We start from the raw sequence: 19,815 nt of genomic DNA on the forward strand, positions 1-19,815 counted from the left end.
TAGTCCATAAACACAGTATTTTCTATATAATAATGAAATATTAAAATATTGTAGTTTTAGCGATCTTGTAAAAATATATATAAAACTCATTTGCATTTTAAAAATGAATAAAAACCCAGCAAATTTCATGGACAATTCACACAGCTAATAAACCATATTAAGTGGGTTTTAAATGGTTAATCTGTGTGTGCTGCTGTTCTGAGTGTGCTGGATGTTCCTCCACTTGGAGAAACTGTGTCTGAGTGACTCCATTTTTCTCCATCATTTCAATATACAGCCTGTTCCAACAGTCTTACGTGTTCAGTAAATGCTCACAGAAAAGAATGGTTTCACCATCTGCCCCAGATACTCACTGTACTGCACCAACCCCAGCATCTTCTCCCAGACTCTGAACGTCTGGTTGCCCAGGTGTTTGGCCACATCTATCAGTGCCCCTGAGAGCAGCTCTGGGTCCTGTAGTGTGCACTGGGCTCTGTAACGACAGGCAGGAGTCAGTCAAGCTGAGGGAAAGTAGTGACTTAGACATGGAAATGAGGTGAGTGTCTTTCTCATACCCGTCTTTGATGTTCTTGTAGCTCTGAAAAACACAACAGCATAATTGTGATGCATGTATGCATGTACAAATGTTTCTTCTTAGCAGTTTGTCATATTCCCTATTTTGCTGGTGAGGCCTTGCATTATTGACCAGCTATTGAAAATGGCCACTGATACTGATATCACAGTGAGAAACTGCCCATCTCAAGATGAATGGAACAGGATAAACCCAGAACACTGTCAGTAAATCAAGCTCCTACCTTTAAAAAGGAGGTGTCTTCAGTATCCATGGCCTTCTCTATAGTGGTGATTTTGTCTGTAAGGGTGGAGATGTGTCTTGTGATGTCTGCCAATTTCTCCTCCATGACCCGACTCTTCACCTCCCCTTCCTCCTTCAGTACAGCTAGTCTGGCCTCCTCTTCCTCTCGTAGGAACTGGTGCAGCCTTTCAAAGTCTGCTTTTATCAGCCTCCCTGTGTGCTGCGTTTGTCTCTGCAATCAACACACACATTGAACATTGTAACTGTTCTGTTCATGTCAAACACAAACTAAAAAGAATACTTTTCTAATTTTTTGTGCACTTTAAAATAACTATGAGCAGCTTGACTTACCCTAATGTGTTCTGCGGTTTTCTTACACTCTTGTACATTCTTTGTAAACATCTTCAGTTTTTCTTTCATAAGATTAAGTGCAGGCTTGAGTTCCTTCTGGAGTGATATGAACCAGTTACATTACATTCCATTACATTATTGGCATCTGGCAGACGCGCTTATCCAGAGCGACGTACAACAAAGTGCATACCCATAACCAGGGATAAGTTCGCTGAAAGACCCTAGAGGGAAGTACAATTTCAACTGCTACCTGTACAACAAAGATAAGGATGAGGGCCAATTCTTTTTTTTTTTGAACAAAGAAACAAACAACAGAGCAAAAATGACCAAAGTTCACTATTCAAACACTGCTTACCTAGCTAACTAAAAATACCCTTGGTTCTGTTATCTCTTTCCATGGCTTTTCTTATCATTCCTACGCTGATGACACCCAACTCTTCATTTCCTTCCCCCCCGACACCCAAGTCACCACACGATTCTCTGCCTGCTTGGCTGATATCTCTGCGTGGATGACTTCCCACCACCTGAAGCGCAACCTTGCCAAAACTGAGCTTCTCTACATCCCTGCTAAGTTCTCTCCGTCAATCGACCTCTCATTGACTGTTGAGGACTTTGTAGTTTCCTCCTCCCATACGGCAAAGAATCTTGGGGTGACTCTTGATAACTGCCTCACCCTGGCTCCACAAGTATCCTCCACTGGCAGAACCTGCAGGTTCTTTCTGTATAATATACGCCGTATCCATCATCTCCTGACTGAGAAAGCCACCCAGCTCCTAGTCCAGGCGCTCGTCATTTCCCGCCTGGATTACTGCAACTCCCTCCTAGCCGGTCTCCCAGCGTGTGCCATCAAGCCCCTCCAGCTGGTCCAGAATGCTGCAGCCCGCCTGATCACCAGTCAGCCCAGGTCGGCTCATGTCACCCCGCTTCTCATTGGCCTCCACTGGCTTCCTATTGCCGCACGCATCCGTTTCAAGGCCCTAGTGTTGGCATTTCAGGCTGCTAAGGGGACTGCCCCACCTTACATACAATCCCTGATCACTCCCTACTCCCCAGCTAGACCACTCCGGTCTGCCAGCTCTGGTCGCCTTATGGTTTCCTCTCTACGTGCACCTGGCGGTCGAGCTGCACGTTCACGCCTGTTTTCCGTTCTGGTTCCTCAGTGGTGGAATACACAAAGCAAGTCACAGAGACAACAATTAAGGTTCACAGGGAGGTCGGGAGGGATGGGGAGAGGTGCTGCTTGAAGAGGTGTGTCTTCAGCTTGCGCTTGAAGGTGGGGAGAGATTCTTCAGTTCTGACCTCAACGTGGAGTTGGTTCCACCACCCTGGAGCCAGAACAGACAGTAGTTGTGAGCGTGAGGTAGAGGTTCGGAGAGGGGGAGGTGCCAAGCGGCCTGTGGAGGCTGAACAAACAGGTCTGGCAGGGGTGTAGGGTCTGATGATTGTTTGCAGATAAGCTGGGGAAGACCCTTTAACTGCTTGGAAGGCTAGCACCAATGTTTTGAATTTGATGCGAGCCATGACAGGCAGCCAGTGGAGGGACGTAAGCAGGGGGGTGGCGTGTGAGTATTTGGGAAGGTTGAAGACCAGACGAGCTGCTGCATTCTGGATAAGTTGGAGGGGTCTGATGGCGGACGCTGGGAGGCCAGCCAAGAGGGAATTGCAGTAGTTCAGGCGGGATAGAACCATCGCTTGGACCAGGAGCTGGGTCGAGTAGGGGGTGAGAAAGGGGCGGATTCTCCGTATGTTGTATAGGAAGAACCTGCAACACCGGGTCACCGCCGCAATGTTATCGGAAAGATACAGTCTGCTGTCCATCACCAAGCCGCGGTTTCTTGCACTGGGTGATGGCGTGAGTGTGGTATCCCCGAGGGAAATGGAGTGATCCAGATGAGGAGAGGTATTAGCAGGGATGAGTATCATTTCAGTCTTGCCTGGGTTGAGCTTTAGATGGTGGTTGTCCATCCAGCTCTGGATGTCCCTCAGGCAAGCAGAGATACGGGCTGAAACCTGCGTATCAGATGGCGGAACGAGACGAAGAGTTGGGTATCGACCGCGTAGCAGTGGTAGGATAGCCCATGTGCAGTGATCACAGGGCCAAGGGAGCGAGTGTAAAGAGAAAAAAGAAGTGGGCCTAGGACTGAGCCCTGGGGAACTCCTGTGGCGAGGGGCCGAGGTGTCGATACCGAACCAGCCCAGGCAACCTGGAAGGAGCGACCAGAGAGGTAGGACTCAATCCAGTCCAGGGCCGTGCCACAGATGCCCGTTGCTGACAGGGAAGACAGGAGGATGGAGTGATCCACAGTTGTCACTTACAGAAAGACACAGGTGGCACAATAATACCCCTGAGTCAAGATCATTATAACTTTTTAGGTACAAGGGTAAGGTAGTTGTGAGGTGGGGTGTTGGGTTTTAGACCAAGCACAAACACCAGGGTTCCTAAAAGTGGTTCACAAACAACCACTAAATCTGCAAAGCAGACTAAAGGGACAGGAAAATGAAGATAAAAAGTAAGAATGACTTTTAAATGAGAACTACCCCACCAGGGAAAAACTTCACACAAAGGGAAGGATGAAGAATGTGAACTTAAATAGATCCCAAACAAGTGAAAAAGGAAAACTTATAGCAAATAAACAAGGGAGAGTTAGACACCCCCAAAAACACTGTTCTCAGTGAAAATAGAAGAGTATTCTAACAAAGGGAGAGTTAGACTCCCACAAACTCTTTCCCCAGTGCACCAGCGATACCGTTTACCAGCTTCAGCATATTTCACAGAAGCTCCTGAGTGCAGTAAGAGGAGGATTCATCAAGGGTATGGACCGATTGCACACAAATGATTACACCTGTGAGTAAATAGGCTGAAAATACTGTACAACGACCACACCACCATCCAGTGGTCCAAACCGGTACTGCACCACAACTCCAGTAAAGATCACCGAAATAGACTTATCATTCTATATTTTTGTGCATTTTCTGTACTATAAAACCAGTCTATTATACTGGGTTGTATGTTATATATAATATTGCAGAATTTAAGAAATGTGGAAGCATTTGTAAAATTGGTTTGATGTACTGGTACAATAAATCAATAGTATTGATTTTCTCGTACATTCACACACAACAGATCTGTTAAAAACAACAAATAGTGTGTAATCTTTAACACACCTACATGTCTTCTAAAGGAGAACACATTCTGTGTTAAAAAAAAGAAAAAACTCTCCCTTTGTAACACAGCAATCCTTTTTGAGAGAATAGGCTATAGCTCTCATCTCCTCTGGTTGTATACTCATTGTGGATTTCTGTACTTCCTGGTTGTTGCTCAGCTCTCTCTCCAAGTAGTTAACAGTATGTACTGTATAATATTAGCTTAATCATAACTGGACCTGTGTGATCTACGAGACTTTGTACTCATATCTACATGTTTCTTGAGAATATGAAGTTGTTGTTTTAAAAAAAAAGTGATTACCTTAAGATCCAGTACAGCCTCTTCCACTGGACAGACTGGGTGGTTTGTGTGTTTTTTTGAAGTGTGGCAGACGAGACAGAGAGTTTCTTTGTCGTGGTTGCAGAATAATAGAAGTTTCTCCCCATGAAGACTACAGCGAGCCTCACTCTTGTGTGCAGTTTCTTTGTCAGTCTTCTGCTTTAAGTAGGATTCCACAATGCTTCTTAAGGCCAGGTTTACAGGAGGTTCCTCCACAGAGAAAGTCTTTCTCCTGCAGATGGGACAGTTTCGAGAGCCGTTCTCTTTCTAATACCGCTGGAGACACACTCTGCAGAAGCTATGGCTACATTTTAGGACAACAGGCTCTTTAAAAATATCTGAACATACAGAACAATGGAGCTCATCCTCAGGTATCAAAGCTTGAGCTGCCATTTCACGGTCTCTCAGTCTCTCAGTCTGATATTTTCACTTATGCTGAAACTCAGAACAGAACACACCTTATGTGCTTCAAAAACACAACAATCTTGCAGATCAGGTTTGTTGTTCTCAGTCTGTGATAAATTATTGAGTGTGTTTGTATTCTGTCATTTACAGAGATGATGTGAGTTGATGTTACTCAATCTGAATGCAGTGGACAGATTTACAGGGTGCAGTAATGTCCCACTGAAGGTCAATTTTTACGTGTATAGCACATTGCATCTACGGAAATGAAATCTGCTTCACAAAAAAGTCATTAAAATAGTCAAAGAAAGAATAAGCTGATCCTCTCTAATAAACTTTACTGAACAAGTAGAGCTCATTCACAACAAAAGCATATTGAGGGAAAGTGCTTGAAAAACACAACATTCTTGCAGATCCGGTTTGCTTTTCTCAGTCTTTGCTAAAGTCTTGACTGTGTTTATGTTCTCTCACTTACAGAGATGATGTGAGTTGATTTCATACACAAAATTAAAAGTCATTAAAGTAGTCAAAGAAAGAATTAGCTGATCCACTCTAAGAACAAAAGCATATTGAGGGAAAGAAGGTGACACAACTAGAGAAGTGATATACATCCATGGTTGTTTCTGTGTGTAATTCACTGAGGAGCTGATGACCAGCTTAGCAATTTCTGAAAGCAACACTAAATGCATCTTAATTTTTTAATTGCTTTGCAGAGTGCCATGTGTCATATCTGGGGCGACACACTGCCACACTGGGGTGACATGGCTCAGGCAGTAAGAGCAGTCGTCTGGTAGTCGGAGGGTTGCCGGTTCGATCCCCCGCCCGGGCTGTGTTGAAGTGTCCCTGAGCAAGACACCTAACCCATAAATGCTGCTGACGAGCTGGTCGGTGCCTTGCATGGCAGCCAATCGCTGTTGGTGTGTGAGTGTGAGTGTGAGTGTGAGTGTGTGTATGAATCAATTGTATAGTGCTATGGATAAAGGTGCTATATAAATACCCACCATTTACCATATCCTTTGATTTACTTCCTCCTGCAGTCTCTGAGTAAACACTACCTGGAAGATTCTCAAACATGTAGGAAATGTGTATCCTTTGCAAAGAGGTGTGGTGACTATCGGGTGCAGATGGGTAAGGTGTGAGATCACAAATATATGACTGGAATTTTTTTTTTTTTCAAACCTACTTTTCAAAGGGCTAAGTGATTGTTTTTTTGTGCGTTAAGTTTGATTCCCCTGTTCAGATGGACAGATTTGAACAGGGGAATCAAACTTAACACACAAAAAACAATCCACTCTCCAGTCAGCCTAACCTGCATGTCTTGTACCCGGAAGAAACCCATGCAAACACGGGGAGAACATGCAAACTCCACACACTACTCTTTATGTGGATTTATGTTTGTTTGGTTCTGTTTTTCAACAAATTATAGATGAGATTGTTTGAATAATACCTTTGTGGAATAAAATATGCATCCGGCAACATTGCATGAGCATAAAAACACCAGTTTAATCTTGTGAATTAAAACCAGTTTAGAGACTAGTTAAAGTTCTCGCACAGCATTCATGTTATTTATTTGTTCATGTATTTATTTATTTATCTATTTGTTTATTTTAGATTATTTTTTTGAAGATCCAGATGTATTTAACGTGTTTTCCGTACATCGATCTTATCCAGTGTTGGTTTCCCTGTTCATTTATTATAAATTTTTTTACCAGAAATAGAATTTCTCATTTTAGATAGTTAATTCTCCCGGTTGTGACCAGGCTGAAATATTAGTTGAGAAGTAGGATACTGCAGCGCCCTCCCGTGGATATGTTGAAAATACCGTGTTAAAACTACACGGCACGACGGTATACGCCAGTGTTTTGTTTTCTTGGGGACAATTCATGACGCCGTACTTTAAGCGCCATAGTTTAAACTTCCCTCACAAGACAGTATCTGAAATGAGTTAAAAAAAATATTAACTAATACAATATTACAGGCACAATTATTTTAAAATGAAATTCAGAGCAAAGATGATAGACGTGGGCTGCCTTAATAATTTTACTCGTGAGTGTGGTCGTTCATTTAACTATTTAACAGTAGCTAGCTAACCTAACTTAGCCAACGCTAAGTAAGGCTCATATGATTTGGACTGTGTATGCTAGCTATCTAACGGCAACGTTAGTTATACTATCTAGACTAGAAGTTGTTTCATTAACTAGCAACCATTAGCTAACTTGCATGGAACAACATCAATATAGCTATCATGTTAAATAAGTTACCGCAATTGCGCGTGTACGACTCAAGGTAAAGAGCTAGTATCAGATTTGGCGTCAACAAAGGTTGACTTCGATGTTTACAATGTGGGGGAAAGGAGGAGCACAAGCAAGAGTTAGTAACGTTATCGTTTTGCGAAAGTGGGTGGCCGGTCTGTCCCTTTACGACGCAGGTGTGGTGAATACCATCTTGAAATTGACGAAGACTTGCACACTGCGACTCACCACTGACAGAGAATGTGTCCACTAGGAGAATGTGTATTGGTCTAAGCTCTCCTGAATCAACAGCCAGGGTCCTGTTATGAGTGCCAGAATGTGGGCCAAATAAAAGTAGACAATAAATTGCAATGTGATGAGCAGATGACATTAGATTTGATATTGCCATTTATTTATTTTTCTACCCTAACATCAGAATATGAAATAAAAGAAGGCAGACATAGAACCTGCCTTCTTTTATTTCATTATTCAATGGCTCCAGCAGCTCCTCGTCGGCCAGCAGGTGAACCCCAGCAAGGCCATGTGCAGTAAGTCCTCCTGCTCCCGCCATATGTCTGCTATTCATTTTATTTTGAGGGCTAAATGTAGCCCCAAACATGGGGCTGGCCATGTCCAATTCCCACCCATTGAGCGCACCCACGGGCCCAACCGCCTTTCCCCTCCGAAACTTGGGGTGTCGCCAGCCTCTTCTTCTCACACTGCGGACCTCAGCTAAACTCACACAGAGTAGAGTCAGAGGAGGACCCTTCATTCGATGTTTTACCGTGGAGTCCACAGGAGCCGATTGACCAGCGATGGTGGCAATGAAAGGCTCATTTGCTCATTTGTCTTTTCATTCATGAATGCTGTCCTGAGTATTCATTTTTATGTGTGCTACTCTCCGGTATAGTAAGAGATTCCACCATGAATGGCGTAAAAACATGAACACAAAGTTCACAGGTCCTTATCAGAGGAAAAAGGCACAGCAGATAACCAGCTGGCAACAGCGAACAAATACCAAGAGCCAACATCTTTAAAATAGGACGTGTTAGAACATAAAATACAAGTAAGGCTGGTAGGAAGATTGATTAAAACCTCCATGATGTCTCACTCAGAACACATTAGAAGACACAACTTTCATAAAATCTGCAAATGTTTTCAGAACTTTTTTTTTTAGAACTACAGTTTTGAGCATCGTGTTAATATCGGCTATTGATTTCAGTTCATTGACAAATGCCAACTTAAATCAGCTAAATCAACCTTGTCATCCTGATCTTGAATGGAGCACTTATTATTATGTTATTGACGGCTGTTGTACTGTTGTGGTTTAAAATATATACTTGAATCCTATATACTTTAAAGCAAAGCTAAGAATGTCCCACTTCCTCAGTTAACTTTCCTCAGTCCCACCAGTGATGTGTGTGTGTATGTAAGTGCAGTTATGTACTGTCTCCATTGTCCTTGCTGTTAAATGGTTGGCATTTAAATAGCACCTTTATCCAAAGCGCTGTACAATTGTTGCTTCACCCATTCATACACACACTCACACACCGACGGCGATTGGTGCCATGTAAGGCACCGACCAGCTCGTCAGGAGCATTTGGGGGTTAGGTGTCTTGCTCTTGCTATTTAGATTCTGTAACATTAATTGATGAGAACGAGAATACTATGAAATCAACTCAGCTTGGCCGAAACCCCCACAAGAGCAACAGTGTCTTGAAAACACTCCCTGTGTGAGACAGATAGAGATGAGAAACAGTCAGCGAAAGCTTGGTGATTACTTGCCAATTCCAGTGATTTAATTACAAATAATAATTACAATACAAATAATTGTCAGCCAAGTATAAGGAATGAAAAGTCAAAGTTTGACGTCGATGGCAGGATTGCAGGCAAGTCTTTACACTGCCTTATAAACCCAACTAAAATGTAATGACACTGATCAGTTATAAAAACATTTGATTCAACCATCTGTTTCATGTATGAAATAAACTCTACAAAATAATTCATGATTAAATAAAAATTTAATGAAAATTATGAAATGGATTTCCTCTATCGTACTTCTTTAGAGTGATGGAACTTGGTCCTTTTTAAAGTAAAGTTTTAGTTCCAAAGTTTACATCAATAACAATGTATATTAAGAAGTGAAAGTAGTCTCCTTTACAGCAGGTAAAAGCCAGGCGGGTAAATTACAATGCAGTGTTCGAGCCCCAGCTTTATACCCCTTCAACAGAATGAATTGTAGCAATAATGTGGCAGGGAATCAAATGATCATTGTTACCTCTGTATGCATATCTGCTGCCTTCTGACCACCCCGAATCAACATCCATGCACACTGAGGCTGATTACAGGAACCAAATGGTCATTGTGTGTGTGTGAGAGAGTGAGTGTGAGAGAGAGAGAGAATGTGTGTGTGAATGTGTGTGTGTGTGTGTGTGTGTGTGTGAGAGAGTGTGTGCAAGTGTATGTGTGCGAGTGAGTGTGTATGTGTGAGAGTGTGTGTGAGTGTGTGTGTGTGTGTGTGTGTGTGTGTGTACTGCCTCCCATTGGGTTCTGATAGGCCATGGGAAACCCGTCAATCACATTTCCAGCAGCTATACCTCAGTTCATGTCAACAACCAAGCATGCTGAGGCAGATTAGAAACAACCCAAATTCCTTACAAGTTCAACATCTTGCATTTCTTCATTTTTTTATCAAACATCTTCACTGGGATGATGTCACTGTTACAGAAAGCTTTGCTGGACATATTTGCAGGGGGGCGTCATTCCAACCACCATCTCTCCAACCAGGACAGAAGAATGGGAACAATCTCTCAGTAAACGTGTGTTTAAAAGTGTGAATGTGGGCCATGTCACTGGAGTCAAAGAAGGACACCTCCCCCCTGTCATAGTCCAGCTGCACTCTGATGCTCTGTGGTTTCCTTTCCAGTGTGAGCACAGTATCTTCTGCTTGGTACTGACCACCATTACTCAGGAAAAAGACCCAGAATCCTTTCTCTTTGCTGCTTATATTTCCCTTCCTAATGATGGACTCTTTCACCACTCCTATAGCCCAGACAGTTTTACTTCCAACCATCACCTCCCAGCTGTGCTTCCCTGAGGTAAACCCCTCAGATCCCAGCACATTCACACAGCGGTTAAACCTCTCTGGGTTGTCAGGACAGTCCTGCGCTGTACTTGTGCGTTTCACAGTGGTCAGATCATCAGAGAGAGAGAGATTGGCACATGCAGTGTTGGGGTCCAGCATCACAGGAGCTGAAATAAAGAATTTAGATATCTAAAAGACTGAAAGTTCAGCCACATGTCAAATACTCTATTCAGATTAGTCCATAAACACAGTATTTTCTATATAATAATCAATGTTCTGATATTGTAGTTTTAGCGATCTTGCAAAAATATATATAAAACCCATTTGCATTTTAAAAATGAATGAAAACACAGTTGATGCAAAATTTCATGCATGCCATTCACACAGCTAATAAACCATATTAGTAAGTGGGTTTTAAATGGTTAATTCTGTGTTTTCTGGTGTTCTGTGTGTGCTGCAGCCCACAGGATGTTCTTCCACTTGGAGGTTCTTTCACATCATTTCAATATACAGCCTTTTCCATCAGTCTTACGTGTTCAGTAAATGCTCACAGAAAACAATGTCGTCCCCATCTGCCCCAGATACTCACTGTACTGCACCATCCCCAGCATCTTCTCCCAGACTCTGAACGTCAGGTTGCCCAGGTGTTTGGCCACATCTATCAGTGCCCCTGAGAGCAGCTCTGGGTCCTGCAGTGTGCACTGGGCTCTGTAACGACAGGCAGGAGTCAATCAAGCTGAGGGAAAGAAGTGACTTAGACATGGAAATGAGGTGAGTCTCTCCATACCCGTCTTTGATGTTCTTGTAGCTCTGAAAAACACAACAGCATAATTGTGATGCATGTACAAATGTTTCTTATTAGCAGTTTGTCATATTCCCTGTTTTGCTGGTGAGGCCTTGCTTTACTGACCAGCTATTGAAAATGGCCACTGATACTGATACTGATATCATAGTGAGAAACTGCACATCTCAATATGAATGGAACATGATAAACCCAGAACATTGTCAGTAAATGAAGCTCCTACCTTTAAAAAGGAGGTGTCTTCAGTGTCCATGGCCTTCTCTATAGTTGTGATTTTGTTTGTAAGGGTGGAGATGTGTCTTGTGATGTCTGCCAATTTCTCCTCCATGATCCGACTCTTCACCTCCCCTTCCTCCTTCAGTACAGCTAGTCTGGCCTCCTCTTCCTCTCGTAGGAACTGGCGCAGCTTTTTAAAGTCTGCTTTTATCTGCCTCTCTGTGTGCTGGGTTTGACTCTGCAACACACAATGTTAAAATCGAATATTGTAACTATTCTGTTCAGGTCAAACACAAACTAAATAGAATACTTTTCTAATTTTTCGTGCACTTTAAAATAATTCCGAGCAGCTCTACTTACCCTAATGTGTTCTGCGGTTTTCTTACACTCTTGTTCATTCTTAGTAAACATCTTCAGTTTTTCTTTAATGAGATTAAGGGCAGGCTTGAGTTCCTCCTGGAGTGATATGAACCAGTTGTCACTTACAGAAAGACACAAGTGGCACAGTAATACCCCTGTGTCAAGATCATTTTTAGGTACAAGGGTAATGTAGTTGAGAGGTGGGGTGTTGGGTGTTAGACCAAGCACAAACACCAGGGTTCCTAAAAGCGGTTCACAAACAATCACTAAATCTGCAAAGCAGACTAAAGGGACAGGAGAATGAAGATAAAAAGTAACAACGACCTTTAACCTCATGATACGCTTAAATGAAGTACGTATTTTGAAATTATTTTCACTGTCACATGTTTCTGTGATCCAAGACACTTAAGAGTACTATTTTTAAAAAATATTTAAAAAAAATAATTCTTCTGGGTCTCAGGAGGTTAAATGAGAACTACTGCACCAGGGAAAAACTTCACTCAAAGGGAAGGATAAAGAAGGGGAACTTAAATAGATCCCAAACAAGTGAAAAAGGAAAACTTGTAGCAAATAAACTAACACAGAGAGAGTAGACTCCCCCCAAAAACACTGTTCTGAGTGAAAATAGAAGAGTATTCTAGCAAAGGGAGAGTTAGACTCCCACAAACTCTTTCCCCAGTGCACCAGCGATACCGTTTACCAGCTTCAGCATATTTCACAGAAGCTCCTGAGTGCAGTAAGAGGAGGTTTCATCAAGGTTACGCACCGATTGCACACAAATGATTACACCTGGAGTAAATAGGCTGAAAATACTGTACACCGACCACACCACCATCCACTGGTCCAAACCGGTACTGCACCACAACTCCAATAAAGATCACAGAAATAGACTTATCATTCTATATTTTTGTGCATTTTCAGTACTATAAAACCAGTCAGAATTTTCAGCATATGGGATTAAAAAGCATCTATTATACTGGGTTGTATGTTATATATAATATTGCAGAATTTAAGAAATGTGGAAGCATTTGTAAAATTGGTTTCATGTATATTAAATCGATAGTATTGATTTTCAGGTACATTCACACACAACAGATCTGTTAAAAACAACAAATAGTGTGTCATTTTTAACACACCTACATGTCTTCTAAAGGAGAACACATTCTGTGTTAAAAAAAGAAAAAACTCTCCCTTTGTAACACAGCAATCCTTTTTGAGAGAATAGGCTATAGCTCTCATCTCCTCTCGTTGTATACTTATTGTAGATTTCTGACTTCCTGGTTGTTGCTCAGCTCTCTCTCCAAGTAGTTAACAGTATGTACTGTATAATATTAGCTTAATAATAACTGGACCTGTGTGATCTACGAGACTTTGTACTCATATCTACATGTTTCTTGAGAATATGAAGTTGTTGTTTAAAAAAAAAGTGATTACCTTAAGATCCAGTACAGCCTCTTCCACTGGACAGACTGGGTGGTTTGTGTGTTTTTTTGAAGTGTGGCAGACGAGACAGAGAGTTTCTTTGTCATGTTTGCAGAATAATAGAAGTTTCTCCCCATGAAGACTACAGCGAGCCTCACTCTTGTGTGAAGTTTCTTTGTCAGTCTTCTGCTTTAAGTAGGATTCCACAATGCTTCTTAAAGCCAGGTTTAGAGGAGAATCCATAGGGGCCTTCCTCCTGCAGATGGGACACTTTCGAGAGCCCTTCTCTTTCCAGTACTGCTGGAGACACACTCTACAGAAGCTGTGGCTACATTTTAGGACAACAGGCTCTTTAAAAATATCTAAACATACAGAACAACGGAGCTCATCCTCAGGTATCAAAGCTTGAGCTGCCATTTCACAGTCTCTCAGTCTCTCAGTCTGATATTTTCACTTATGCTGAAACTCAGAACAGAACACACCTTATGTGCTTCAAAAACACAACAATCTTGCAGATCAGGTTTGTTGTTCTCAGTCTGTGATTAATTATTGAGTGTGTTTGTATTCTATCATTTACAGAGATGATGTGAGTTGATGTTACTCAATCTGAATGCAGTGGACAGATTTACAGGGTGCAGTAATGTGCCACTGAAGGTCAATTTTTACATGTATAGCACATTTCATACACGAAAATGAAATCTGCTTCACAAAAAAGTCATTAAAATAGTCAAAGAAAGAATAAGCTGATCCTCTCTAATAAACTTTACTGAACAAGTAGAGCTCATTCACAACAAAAGCATATTGAGGGAAAGTGCTTGAAAAACACAACATTCTTGCAGATCCGGTTTGCTTTTCTCAGTCTTTGCTAAAGTCTTGACTGTGTTTATGTTCTCTCACTTACAGAGATGATGTGAGTTGATTTCATACACAAAATTAAAAGTCATTAAAGTAGTCAAAGAAAGAATTAGCTGATCCACTCTAAGAACAAAAGCATATTGAAGGAAAGAAGGTGACACAACTAGAGAAGTGATATACATCCATGGTTGTTTCTGTGTGTAATTCACTGAGGAGCTGATGACCAGCTTAGCAATATCTGAAAGCAACACTAAATGCATCTTAATTTTTTAATTGCTTTGCAGAGTGCCATGTGTCATATCTGGGGCGACACACTGCCACACTGGGGTGACATGGCTCAGGCAGTAAGAGCAGTCGTCTGGCAGTCGGAGGGTTGCCGGTTCGATCCCCCGCCTGGGCTGTGTTGAAGTGTCCCTGAGCAAGACACCTAACCCATAAATGCTGCTGACGAGCTGGTCGGTGCCTTGCATGGCAGCCAATCGCTGTTGGTGTGTGAGTGTGAGTGTGTGTATGAATCAATTGTATAGTGCTTTGGATAAAGGTGCTATATAAATACCCACCATTTACCATATCCTTTGATTTACTTCCTCCTGCAGTCTCTGAGTAAACACTACCTGGAAGATTCTCAAACATGTAGGAAATGTGTGTCCTTTGCAAAGAGGTGTGGTGACTACCGGGTGCAGATGGAATTTTTTTTTTTTCAAAGGGCTAAGTGATTGTTTTTTTGTGCGTTAAGTTTGATTCCCCTGTTCAGATGGACAGAGTTGACAGAGAACTTAACACACAAAAAACAATCCACTCTCCAGTCAGCCTAACCTGCATGTCTTGTACCCGGAAGAAACCCATGGAAACACGGGGAGAACATGCAAACTCCACACACTACTCTTTATGTGGATTTATGTTTGTTTGGTTCTGTTTTTCAAGAAATTATAGATGAGATTGTTTGAATAATACCTTTGTGGAATAAAATATGCATCCGGTAACATTGCATGAGCATAAAAACACCAGTTTAATCTTGTGAATTAAAACCAGTTTAGAGACTAGTTAAAGTTCTCGCACAGCATTCATGTTATTTATTTGTTCATGTATTTATTTATTTATCTATTTGTTTATTTTAGATGATTTTTTTGAAGATCCAGATGTATTTAACGTGTTATCCGTACATCGATCTTATCCAGTGTTGGTTTCCCCGTTCATTTATTATAAATTTTTTTACCAGAAATAGAATTTCTCATTTTAGATAGTTAATTCTCCCGGTTGTGACGAGGCTGAAATATTAGTTGAGAAGTAGGATACTGCAGCGCCCTCCCGTGGATATGTTGAAAATACCGTGTCGTCTTGGGGACAATTCATGACGCCGTACTTTAAGCGCCATAGTTTAAACTTCCCTCACAAGACAGTATCTGAAATGAGTTATAAAAAATATTAACTAATACAATATTACAGGCACAATTAATTTAAAATGAAATTCAGAGCAAAGATGATAGACGTGGGCTGCCTTAATAATTTTACTCGTGAGTGTGGTCGTTCATTTAACTATTTAACAGTAGCTAGCTAACCTAACTTAGCCAACGCTAAGTAAGACTCATATGATTTGGACTGTGTATGCTAGCTATCTGACGGCAACGTTAGTTATACTATCTAGGCTAGAAGTTGTTTAACTAATAAGCAACCATTAGCTAACTTGCATGGAACAACATCAATATAGCTATCATGTTAAATAAGTTGCTGCAATTGCGCGTGTACAACTCAGGTAAAGAGCTAGTATCAGATTTGGCGTCAACAAAGGTTGACTTCGATGTTTACAATGTGGGGGGAAGGAGGAGCTCTAGCAAGAGTTAGTAACGTTATCGTTTTGCGAAAGTGGGTGGCCGGTCTGTCCCTTTACTACGCAGGTGTGGTGAATACCATCTCGAAATTGACGAAGACTTGCACGCTGCGACTCACCACTGACAACCTGTTTTTCATGCTTTCTGACAAAGTGGCCAATGGTGGCGTCAGTATGTGGTGCGAGTTATCGCAGGTAATATCCATATTCAGACTCGGGAAACGTTTTGCGAAGTAATAAACAGCCTTGATTCTTATTAATGAAAGCACTTAGCGTAGTTGCTATACATTATAAATAATAATAATAATAACAATGTCATCCTCAGACCTGCTTACACTCGTGTGGGGGAGGCTGTGAAGCTGGTTAGGCTTGGTTGGGTCAGGAGGTGGAACTGGGACACAGAACTGTTTCTAGGAGAATGTGTATTGGTCTAAGCTCTCCTGAATCAATAGCCAGCGTCCTGTTATGAGTGCCAGAATGTGGGCCAAATAAAAGTAGACAATAAATTGCGATGTGATGAGCAGATGACATTTTTTTTGATGACATTTGATATTTGATTTTTCTACCCTAACATCAGAATATAAAATAAAAGAAGGCAGACATAGAACCTGCCTTCTTTTATTTCATTATTCAATGGCTCCAGCAGCTCCTCGTCGGCCAGCAGGTGAACCCCAGCAAGGCCATGTGCAGTCCTCCTGCTCCTGCCATATGTCTGCTATTCATTTTATTTTGGGAGCTAAATGTAGCCCCAAACATGGGGCTGGCCATGTCCAATTCCCACCCATTGAGTGCACCCATGGGCCCAACCGCCTTTCCCCTCCGAAACTTGTGGTGTCGCCAGCCTCTTCTTCTCACACTGCGGACCTCAGCTAAACTCACACAGAGTAGAGTCAGAGGAGGACCTTTCATTCGATGTTTTACCGTGGAGTCCACAGGCATCGATGACCAGCGATGATGGCAATGAAAGGCTAATTTGCGAGGTCGTAATTTCACGAGTCTGTCTTTTCATTCTTGAATGCTGTCTTGAGTATTCATTTTTATGTGTGCTACTCCGGTTTAGTAAGGGATTCCACCAAGAATGTCATAAGAACATGAACACAAAGTTCACAGGCACAACAAATAACCAGCTGGCAACAGTGAATAAATACCAAGAGCCACCATCTTTAAAATAGGACGTGTTAGAACGTAAAATACAAGTAAGATTGATTAAAACCTCCAAGATGTCTCACTCAGAACACATTAGAAGACACAACTTTCATAAAATCTGCAAATGTTTTCAGAATCTGCTTATTCCAATTTTACTTTCCTTTTAGAAATACAGTTTTGAGCACCGTGTTAATATCGGCTATTGATTTCATTTCATTGACAAATGCCAACTTATTTCTCCACACCCCCCCCCCCCAAAAAAAAACCCCCAGACATTGTCAACAAGGGGATTCATTCTGCTGTAGGAGGACATCTCTCTGCAGTACTTCATCCCCGCAGTGGCCAGAGAAGAGGATTCTGGGATATGAGACACCGAAGAGGCACTGAAACTGTGGCTGAAGGACAGATGATGCACATGGGGCCTGCAGCCATTCAGGCTCCACTGTGGAACCAGCACCAGCAGCCATTCAGGCTCCACTGTGGAACCAGCACCTTCGGCCATCCCGGCTCCACTCATCTTCAGGTCCATGTGGAACCTGCAGGCACTGGAGACATGGCATTCCTTAACTTTTATGTTCTGGGAAAAGGTATCAGCTTTGCATTCAAGTGAAATTTAAAGGGGATTGTTCCTTTTTAAAATCAACCTTGTCATCCTGATCTTGAATGGAGCACTTTGTTATTGACGGCTGTTGTTCTGTAAAGTACATTTCAAGTTTGAATTTGAATTTGAATTTATTTGTTTATAATGTCGTGGACAGTCCCCATTAATTAACTGTAAACAGTAAATGGAGCAGCTTTAGCCTACATGACTAATTTCCAGCTGTAGTCCCCGGCCAGTTGACAGTAGGCTCCCTAAAATACATTAGTTAAAAAAATAATAAAATTACAGTTGCAGCAAGCACAAACAAATGGAGCAAGACATACAAACATGTCAAGCAGAATTGGAGCAAGCACAAACATGCGGGGAGACAAGACATGCAAGCACAAATGGCAGCAACATCAATGCAGTACATGAGATAAAACAGTACAAGGGGACAAGGGAAGAGCAAATAGTCATAGCAGACATACAGACACAGCAACATACAGACATAATAGCGTACAGACATAGTAGCATATAGACACAGCAGCATACAGGCACAGTAGCATCCAGACATTGAAACACACACAGACATATGCAGGTGGGTAGCAAAGATGGAGGTGTACATAACACACGTCACATCTGACAGAGATTAATGTATGCAGTGGTAGTTATCGCAAAGCCATGTTTTAAGGTGTGTTGTAAAGGTGGAGTATGTATGTATATTTTTTATGTAGGTAGGTATTGAGTTCCAGTTTTGTATTGCTATAACAGAGAATGATAATTGACCAAATGTACTTTTCCTAAATGGGACTAAGAAGTCGCCTCGTGTGGTGCTTCTGGTGATCTGACTGGTATTGTTACATTGGATTATGAATGAGTTAAGAGGAGGAGGAGCAGTGTTATGCAAGACTTTGTAGACCAGGCAGATGTTTTTGTATTTGATCACATCTTCCCAGCTCAGAAGTTTACGGTTATTTAGGATGATACAATGATGAGAGCTGTTAGGCTTCTGGTCCAGGACTTTAAGGGTTTGCTTGTAGAGAATTGCTAGTGGTTTGAGTGATGAGCTGTTAGTTTGTCCCCAACTTGTCAAACAGTATGTCAGATGTGACATAATCATGGCGTTCATGTATAATTTGGCAGCATTAAAAGGCATTACATTTCTGATGTATTTAAAATTAGTTAGGCTAAACTTGACTCTTTGGCATACTTTCTTAATGTGTGCTTTGAATGACAGATTGGAGTCAATAATGATACCCAGATATTTAAATTGTGGCACAATGCTAATATTTTTACCTGAGATTGATATATTGGACACGGTGTTACATTGTCTTTTAGTGAAAAACATTCCTACAGTTTTATTTACGTTAAGTTGAAGGCATGAACGGTTCAGCCAATTTGTGATCTGATCCATAGCTGTGATGAGTTTGGCAGCAGCCAGATGTTTGGTCTTGGCATGCACATATATTACAGTGTCATCTGCATATAATTGTGTTTCAACATCAGGGCAGACAGATGGCAGATCATTAATATATAGGCTAAACAGAAGCGGGCCAAGTATTGATCCTTGAGGTACACCGGTGCATAGGTTAAGAGCTGATGAACGGTGGTTGTTCACAGAAACATGTTGGCTTCTACCAGTTAGGTATGACTCAATCCATTTGAGTGCTAACGAGGAGAAGTTAAAAGCAGACAGTTTGGCAATAAGGACCTTATGGTTGACTGTGTCGAAAGCTTTGCGAAGGTCTAAGAACACAGCACCGACAACACCTCCTTTGTCGACCATTGCGCGGACCTTCTCTAAGAAGAAACAGTTAGCTGTTTCAGTGGAGTGATGGGCCCTGAAGCCAAACTGCATGGGATGGAGATTAAATGGACCATTATTTAAGAAAGAAACAAGCTGCTCTGATACCCACTTCTCAGCAACCTTGGAAATCACAGGTAAAATGCTGATTGGGCGATAGTTGCATATGTTCTGGGGATCATCTGACTTGAATATGGGAGATACAATTGCAGTCTTCCAGGTACTTGGGAATGTCCCCTGTAATACTGACAGGTTAATAGTTTGGGTGATAGGGGGGACTATGTATTCTTTCAGAGATTTAAGCATTATAGAATCCATACCATATATATCCTTCGCCGTTGAGGTTCTAAGAGAATTAATGATTGCTTGAGTCTTAAGTTCAGAGATGGGTTGAATGCTGAAGGAAGGCTTGCTTTCGTCAACCTTAATAATATTTTCTGTTGTTAAGGGGAAATT

The 19,815-nt window shown here is 41.7% G+C and overlaps 1 protein-coding gene across 1 annotated transcript; it reads right to left on the bottom strand.

The window, feature by feature from the left end:
• Positions 1-9,962: 9,962 nt before the first annotated feature.
• LOC133136766 (zinc-binding protein A33-like) lies at positions 9,963-13,563 on the bottom strand. The gene is made up of 6 exons (XM_061254484.1): positions 13,159-13,563; positions 11,725-11,820; positions 11,372-11,602; positions 11,133-11,156; positions 10,936-11,050; positions 9,963-10,513 (listed from the first exon to the last, which is right to left on the bottom strand). Exons 1-6 carry the CDS (start codon positions 13,561-13,563, stop codon positions 9,963-9,965), a joined length of 1,422 nt encoding a protein of 473 aa, XP_061110468.1.
• Between the last annotated feature and the right edge of the window lie 6,252 nt (positions 13,564-19,815).

This window comes from Conger conger, chromosome 9 (genome assembly GCF_963514075.1).
Source record: "Conger conger chromosome 9, fConCon1.1, whole genome shotgun sequence".
Lineage (NCBI taxonomy): Eukaryota > Metazoa > Chordata > Actinopteri > Anguilliformes > Congridae > Conger > Conger conger.